Source organism: Atta cephalotes, assembly GCF_000143395.1.
Source record: "Atta cephalotes unplaced genomic scaffold scaffold00022, whole genome shotgun sequence".
Lineage (NCBI taxonomy): Eukaryota > Metazoa > Arthropoda > Insecta > Hymenoptera > Formicidae > Atta > Atta cephalotes.
The window spans coordinates 1,573,535-1,582,803 of NW_012130086.1; the positions used below are offsets into that span (position 1 = coordinate 1,573,535).

Consider the following 9,269-nt stretch of genomic DNA (forward strand, 5'->3'; position numbering starts at 1 on the left):
AATATCAATATCTGCACTCTACAGCAATACACTATGCTAAAGTAGGACATAGCGAAACTAGCTTCAAGTCTCTGGCATCGAGTTACTTCAGACGCCCCCTTTCTCCGGAAGCCCTTACTCAATGGAAATTCTCGACGCGTATTAAGATGCACGAATATATGCATAGAAGCGTACATATGTCAATTTAAAATAATTTTCTATGTATATTTTGATTATATTTACGTGAAATATATATATATATATATATATATATATACTATAGAGATATTTATATACTATTTAATGCTATTTAATATATTAAGAAATAAATATATTAATATATTAAAAAATAAAAAATTCTCGGACAAATATAAAGCTACTGAAATAGTCATTATTTAAATTTAACGTGTTTAATGATTGATGACTTAAACAAACTTTCCGATTTAAAACAACGCCCTTCATTTATTTTAATAACTAAAAACATAATTTACATAAACAATAATTTTACGTAAAGTTATTACATAGCCTTAAGTAATTGTAGAATTTCCATGTAAACATGAAAATATATATTTTAGTCGATTTTCATTAAAAAATCAATTTATTTTAATCAATATAAATATAATTTTTATTTAAAATCAATATATACAAATATTTTAAGTTCTTCAAATCACTTAAATTTAATAATTGTCCAATTTAAATTTTTGTATTATGTAAGATATATTTGAACATTCAGATTCCGTCGAGTATCTTGAAGAAATATTCCACCTGGAAAGATTCAACGTACGTAAATTACAAAAAAAAACAAATGACAAATGTGACTAAAGTTTTAAGTAAATATAAAATTGTTTTTACTTCTAATATTCCATCTTCTGGCAAGTCGGAACAATGTATAGCGTTTTGTATTTTCGTTTTCCCATACTTAGCTCTAAGCGTATTCGGTCTGATTTGTCGCGCAATGTTCTGTATGAAATAAGTATGTCAATAACGTGGGATAAAGCAATTAAAGTAGTTTATACTTACCGGATCCATTGGACCGCATAAATTCCTGAAATCAGCAACTATGTTAGGATTTTCGTCTTTACAGCTTACTTCCAGAACAATGCATGGACCAGATTGTAATTCTGCTACCATTGCCTATAGTGTTCATAAAAATATATCCATCTTCAGAAATAATTATTTATAAAAAGAATATATAAAATAGATGAAAACATACAGTATACTCAGGAAGAACACCTTTATATATTTCTAAAAACTCTTCAGAATTAATTGGATTGACATAAAATTGTTGTGCAGCGATGATCATATAGCCTGCTTTTTGAATATCATCGATAATTGCTCCTATAAATATTATAAATATAAATATAAGATTAAAAATATATCATATCACATAGATAGATAAAAGTTTCAAAGTCAGTTATATGACAAATTCCATTAGTTGCTATTTTACAGAAATATATACACATTAATACATTACAATATATTATATATTAATATTACATGATATATTAATAAAGTATTCAATTTACCAACAAGTTTTTCCTGTATAGCATGTGGCTTGATAATACAACAAGTGCAGTTTTGTAGAGTTGCAGTGTTTTTAGGGCCTTTATTTTTACTTTTTGAGTTAGGGAAGAAATATTGCAATTCCTAAAAATAATCAGATGTTACATTAAAATATGTTCTTATAAATTTAATTATTGCATCTAAAACTTTGTACCTGTATTACTGTTTCAGTATCTTTGGATCCATATACAGCATTACATATCTCGTCTTTTCCATAACAAGCTCTTAATGAAGATGCTGCCGTTAAACGAGCATGATTACTATCTTCTGGGCCAGCTAATTCTTGCCATCTTGTTATACCATTTCCTCCTAATAATTCTAAAGCAACGACAGGGCCAGAAATAAGATAATTTATAACAGACCTAAAAATAAACTTTCACAGCTACAGTATCCAAAATTTACTAAAGAAATTATAAATAGTTTATTTTTGGAATACTGTTAATTCAAAATTTGACTTACGTCTTATCGACTATATCTTTTTTTATAAAACAATTTTCTGCAATATCATCCACAGTTAATTTTATCATTTTTAGATTCATAATATGAAAATCATAATTTATAATCATTTTTAATATTTCACCCATTTTGTCAATAACATCTGGTTTCAAAAGTACAAAAACTCTGAAAAAATAAAATTACATGAAGTTGAGTAAAAATATTTTAGTATCAGAAAAATCATATATAAAATAGAAATCATTTGTTTTATTACTTTTGCAATTGCATTTCTAATTTGGTTTTGGTACAGGTATCTGCATAACCCGTAATTTTGATGCATCTTGAAAATATTGTTATTACAGAACCCACATAAAAATCTTTAGCCTTAATGCCATCACATGTTGTCCTTCTTAAGAATGTCTTCCTTGTTTTTAAATCAAACTAAAATATATACTAATATATAATATAACAACTTTATGAGGATACTTTAAAAGTAACTTAATTCTTTAAAATAAAATCATATGATTTTTCTTACGTAATACAATTCAAGTCATTCTGCATATCAAAATGTAGAGAGTAAGATTATTTAAAAAAATTAATATTTTATTGAAATATTTATATTGTATTCTGGTATATCTTGACATAAAATATATATTTTGGAAAATATTAATTTCTAAATTATCTTTATTTCTATATTACCTTAATAGTTTTTGAATAATAAAATGATTCAATTGTTATAAAAAAATATAATTATTTTAATAAAAATTATGTAATTTGTAGAATACAAAAAATTATATACTTTACATAATTTGATATATCTGTAAAGATACGTTTTTATATCTTTTTTCTGTTGTTTAGCAAAAATATTTAATGTGCTTAAGTTAGGTGAAACATCTTGTATGTAATATTAATTTGCACTAACTTGCACGTACCAATTCAACAGTATTATCAGATGAATAATAATACAGATAAAATTTCTTCAGCATACAAGCGATTTTATCATACCACTCAGCTTCAAATACATATCTGTCATTGTGATCTGACATCTTGAAAATTACATATCTTCACGTAATGTTAATTATCAATAATATGTGAAAAACTTCAAATCATGGAAATTAAATGAGTTATAAATTCAGCATTAGATTCAGAAAAATATCAAGCTAATTGGAAATACAATGTTTTGCATAAATAATTAGATCATATCTCAATATTTCAACAATATCATTGATAAAAGGTTTACAACGGAACAACAAAAAACAATTATTCTGACAAAAAATGTTCTGAAAATAGTGAAAAACAGTCACAGAGAAATAATCTTGATGACAGCTGTTTTTTTATGACATAGGTGACGTTGCTGGGCAACACGCCTCTATGTTCATAAAATGTAGACATTGAACCACGTAACCACGTCCATGAATTTTCCAGTGGGTAACATATTCTTGATTTTTTGGTTCCGTGCTACGTCGATAAAATGTTGATAATGCAGAATTTCAAGCAACTTATCAGTAACGTTAAAAGATTAAATTATAAATTATTTTAATTTGTGCAAAACTATATAATAGTTACAATTTAGATTCACAAACAATACTTTTTTTTATGTGCTAAACAATAAAGAGAAAAAATTTAATAAAAAATTTTGTTAATAAAATATTAGGTATGGGAAAAAGTTCGTAGCGTTTTTCCCGTTACATCTAACGGGAAAAACGCCACGAACTTTTTCCAATACCTAATACTTTTCTTATTAAAATACAGAATTAATTAGAATCCCCTGACTATGTAATATTATTTTCAGACACTCTTTTCTACTATATAAATAAATAAAATAAAAAGATTTAAGACAACGTTTAATAAAAAATATTAACGTATTTCTATATACAATGCAATTATGTGAAACAATATAAAGGATTGAATTATATTTTTATTATTTTTTTCCTTTTGTAAAACAATAAATATTATAATAAATATATGTGAATGCATTTGATATTGTACTTGTCACATATAAATACAATTTGAATTTTACTATATCAATTTAGTGCTTGAAATTGATCAAACGAACCCTAGCAACCAAATCTTCAGCTCTAGGCCATAGTTTTAGTCAACGCGTTAATCGTTTGCACAAGACGCGTCTGACTGACGTGTACGCACGCACGCACGCACGCACGCACGCACGCACGCACGCATGAACAAACGACCGACAAACGAACAAAACGCGGTTTTGACAGCTCCGGCTGCTGGTCTGGCCAGCGCGGAGAAAACACACCTACGTGATACGTAATCCCTGACGCGTGATCCACATTTTATAATTAAATCCGTGCCTCCCTCGTGTCAAATACTACTGAATCGCAACCCTGTCTGGAACACTGGACGCATCCTAATTGGAATGTCCACATGAGGCTGCTGAAATTCTTGCTTCGTTATTTCCCACCAGGTAAATAGACAACGTACAGCCAACGTACATTAATGATGCTGTCTAACACGCTCTTGTTCTCTTAAATTAATGTTTAATATACTTGAGAAAAGTATTTATATAATATATTTGAATTTTAAAACCCAAACAGGTCTCGCTCTGGAGTATACACAGGGCGGTGATATCAAGACAAAAATGATCGATTTATTGGATTTGTCAGCCGAGTAATTAATTAGATCAGCTTTTTTATTTGACCATAGTAATGTAGCTGCTTAATTTTACATTTGCTTTTATTTTACTTACTTTGAAGCTACATGTAAAGTCGTGCGAAAATAAAGCTAGTAATAATTGAATAATTTACAGAACGGACGTAAGAGCATTAGCGGAAAGCATAAAAGCGGCTGAACCCATAATAACCGAAAGTGTAATGGACCAGTTAGTCGAAACTTTGCAGAAGCTACAGGCTAAAGTTTGCGATACAAATACCAAGCGCTATTACAAATACAAAACCTTACAGACGCATCTTTTGCCAGTCACTAATATAGCTCTCGATAAATTAGGTAAAAGGTACTCTACATTAAAATTGTCACTTAATTATTATTAAGACTTGTAAAATTTACAAAATTTCGAAGTAGTGTTTTATGTTATTAAATCTCATAATAATATAGCATATTAAAAAAAACTTAAAGGAAAACTATAACTGAAATACTATAGTAAGAATATCGAAGAAAAAATTAATCGCAGTGAATAATTCATCGAATCATAGCATATAACCGACACGTCATTCGTTCGACAGATGCTTGACGGGCAGCTATGACCGAACTTGTAAAGTTTGGGACATTGACAGTGGAGCGGAGCTTTTTACTCTCGAAGGCCATAAGAACGTGGTCTATGCCGTCTCGTTCAACAATCCAACTTCGTGAGTTTATCACAATACTTAAAGTATAATCGCGATTGTATCGACTCGGAATTGAAAGTAAGACACGACGAGAACTTGTACGACTTATAGTGGTCGAGATCTTCTTTATAATGTATAACGCGTGTTATTCTTTACATACCTATGTACAACGCAATAGCGGCAGAGTTAGATCTACCTAGAAACTATTTTGTTTTAGATTCTGATCACAGTATCAAATTTTGCAATTTTGTCAAAATAAGAGTGAACAAGAAGAATACTTTCTAAAATCTTTGGAATCGAATCTAATAATTCTAAAGAGTCACAAAGAGTGATAATTATTATTGAGTATTATTATGTATTATTGAGTATTATGATAAAAAAATGGCTCAATAGTCAATTTGTAGAAGTGTGAGTGATTTCACTCTTTAGAATAATAAATAAATGTTCCACGCCAAAAATTTTAGAGAGTATATATATATATATATATATATATATATATATATATATATATACTGTCTCTTTTTATATAAGCTGTCTTATAACTTACTATCTTACTCATTCTAACTTATTGACGAAAACGATGGGCTAATCAAAAGTTTCGTAGCTAAACTCTGTTAGAGATTTCTAGATCTACGTATTTTTACCGTTTCAGAGACAAAATTGTGACCGGGTCCTTCGACAAAACGGCGAAAGTCTGGTGCTCGCGGACAGGTCACTGCCTCACAACCATGTGGGGTCACGATGCAGAAGTGGTGGTGGCTAAATTCTCACCAACGCAATGCAAGCTCGCGACCGGTTCCATCGACGCGACGTCAAAAATATTCCATATAGAAACCGGTATTGAAAATATTGCAATGTTATCTCACATAATAAACGCGCGCTTCGATTCGGCCAGCTCGCGATCGATCGGACGCAACATATCTACTATTGTCGAATCCACTTTACGATGCTTGAACACAGCGTGCAAACAATATGCGAAAATAATCAACGTATTCTTGCACAGTATTCTTATCATTGTTCCAATTATTGTCGGCTTTACGTTTTATCGTAGTATCTGCCCGATGTTCTAATTAAATGAGTCACTAAGTTGTATCAAACTGTCACAATAAGTTATCTCTCAAAATAGCAATTTAGACAACTTAAAATATTAACGGAATAATACTGGAAATTTAATACTCGCAATTAATACTGGAAATAATTTTATAATAGTTAAGTGCAATGGCTAAATACTTTCTAAATACATTTTTAATCATTTTTAAGCAGGCAAATTCCTGATTTTTTACTCATGATTAATTTTTAAATTCGAAAATATATTAGGAAATATCATCTCGAGATTTCTCCGAATAAAGCGTCCATACGTCGTAATCTTTTTTATGTGAGAGACATTTGGATTCGGCAGGTCAGGAATTGGGTACGTTACGGGGACACACGGCAGAAGTTATTGCGCTGCATTACAACAACGATGGAAATCAGATCATATCGGGTTCCTTCGACGGTACCGTGAACATCTGGGATACAAGAACATTTACGTGGGTTTCTGTTTTCTTATCTTGTTTTAATATTTTTATCTCTTAAGTATACGCGACTTATGACAACAAACTCATTATATTAAATAACTCGAATAATTGCTTGATACTTTTGTTTAATTTCTCACTTTTTTTCTCTTAGCGTCGTAATATAAGTTTTATACATAAGATTTAATTTTTTCGAAATAATTTAAAATGGAATTTTAATAAATATATTTTTAACTGAAAATCTCAGACGAACAAGTGTGTTAATCGGCCATCGCGAGGAATTGTCCAACTGCCTCTATAATTTCGATTGTTCGTTGATTGCGTCGTCCTCGATGGATAAAACCGCGAAATTGTGGGACGCAAGAATGAATTCTTGCTTGGCTACTTTGTTGGGACACGACGACGAAGTTCTGGATCTCGCTTTCGACAACAATGGCAAAAGATTGGCAACAGCCAGTAGCGATACCACCGCACAAGTTTGGGATATAAGCAGCAATTTCCAACAATTGGCTCTCATGAAAGGTCATCGGGAAGAAGTGTCAAAAGGCAAATTTCTTATCGCAAATGGATGCTTTGCTTTCAATTTTTTCTATCTATATTAAATATATTAAAATCCTAATATATAATTATTTATATTAAAATCCTAAATGTATTTTCAGTTTGCTTTAGTCCGAATGGTCGTCAACTACTAACTGCTTCCTTGGACAGAACGACGAGGCTATGGTCAGCGGATGATGGTTCCTGTTTTCAACAATTGAAAGGGCACACCGATGACATTTTTGCTTGCGCATTTTCGTATACGGGAGATACCATAATTACCGCCAGCAAGGATAATACTTGCACGATTTGGAGATGACTTGACTGGTTCCAGGTGTTCGCCTAGCTTTTACTCATCGTTCTGTTTATCGTTTATGTTATATATTTTTATGTTATCTAAATAACAGTGTGTGCATAGTCTATCGTTTTTCGATAAACAGAGCGATGATATCAAGTGCTTCCGCGTTCTACCAGACAGCGACGTTGACATTTTGACAATGACATAGGAAGAGTGATTATTGGGAATTTTTCAACAAGCGATATTGTGTAACACGGTGATCATTTAATGTTTGTTTAATATTGGCAAATAACAAGGATGTAATGATTTACTGTTATATTGTGCGTCTCTTGTTTGAAAGCTCCCATAATAAAAAAAAAGTTTTACAGCAAAACTGTTGCTGTTATAGAATATTTATGTGAAAGTAAATTTCGCTAATTAATTATTGATACAGAAATAAGTAAAACTTTTAGTAAAAGAGAAAAATCTATCTGAGAGTGAATTCGTAGAAATATAAATTAAAACAATTTATTCTTAACAAAATAAATTTTGTTGTAAAACAATTATTACTTTGATGGCAGAGTAAGAATAAATTTATGACTATAGTAAAATATATAATTTATAGATACAGAGAATGGAAATTGTTTTTGGCAAAAATGTTATTATGTCATTTACTTAATAAATTTTATTACTTAATAAATATTTATTACATAATAATCGATTCAATTTGCTTTTAATATAAAATAATTCATTATTAATTATTCATATTTTTTTCTGTGTTTAAAATAAATATTTTCTTATTAAAAAGACTTACTTTATAATTATTACAAAAACACATTTGTATTAAATTAAATACATTTCTTGAAATATTCTAATGTTCATTTATTAAATAATAGCGATATGACTATTACGATGACTATTTACGAGGCAATTGAAATCATTTAATTAAACTTTAAATTAAGAACATTTTAAAAAATTACTAATAATTATTCTAAATACTTATTTAATAATTATTTGCAAATTATAAGTATTACATATATATGCAGATATTTCAAGATATATAAAATTGCATAACTTCATACACACAATTGTATATCAATGTTAATGAAGAGACAAAATATTAATCTCTCCTCTAAATGTATATAGTCTAGATAGATAATATTCCCAGATAGCACGTTAATGTTGTTTTGATGATATTAAACATCATTTTAACAAAAAATGAAAAAAAATGATAAACGATGTCAGCTTACTTGGGATAATTATCAATGACGACAATGACATATAGATAAAGTAAAAAATAATAATTCATTGATGTCACATATAATTCATTGAAATAGAAATTTAAAATTTATTAGGCAACAAAATAATAGTTGTTTATGCTTATGTATAAATTTAAATATGTGTAAAAATTGTTCAAATAAAATATGTTATAACTGATATAAAGAGTTAACTTTACACACACACACACACACACACACACACACACACACACACACACACACACACACACACACACACACACACACACACACACACACACACACACACACACACACACACACACACACACACACACACACACACACACACACACACACACACACACACACACACACACACACACACACACACACACACACACACACACACACACACACA

The 9,269-nt window shown here is 29.6% G+C and overlaps 2 protein-coding genes across 2 annotated transcripts; one reads left to right on the top strand and one right to left on the bottom strand.

Annotated features, from left to right (window-relative positions):
* Positions 1–708: 708 nt before the first annotated feature.
* LOC105619530 (nucleoside diphosphate kinase 7) lies at positions 709–3,023 on the bottom strand. Its single transcript, XM_012201048.1, has 9 exons — positions 2,910–3,023; positions 2,252–2,418; positions 2,002–2,163; positions 1,697–1,904; positions 1,506–1,626; positions 1,193–1,317; positions 1,000–1,113; positions 832–939; positions 709–744 (listed from the first exon to the last, which is right to left on the bottom strand). Exons 1-9 carry the CDS (start codon positions 3,021–3,023, stop codon positions 709–711), a joined length of 1,155 nt encoding a protein of 384 aa, XP_012056438.1.
* Positions 3,024–4,365: 1,342 nt separating this feature from the next.
* LOC105619531 (dynein assembly factor with WDR repeat domains 1) lies at positions 4,366–7,652 on the top strand. The gene is made up of 8 exons (XM_012201049.1): positions 4,366–4,405; positions 4,536–4,608; positions 4,748–4,951; positions 5,181–5,303; positions 5,935–6,119; positions 6,682–6,811; positions 7,044–7,342; positions 7,456–7,652. The coding sequence occupies exons 1-8, from the start codon at positions 4,366–4,368 to the stop codon at positions 7,650–7,652; spliced, it is 1,251 nt and encodes a 416-aa protein (XP_012056439.1).
* The last annotated feature ends 1,617 nt before the right edge of the window (positions 7,653–9,269 follow it).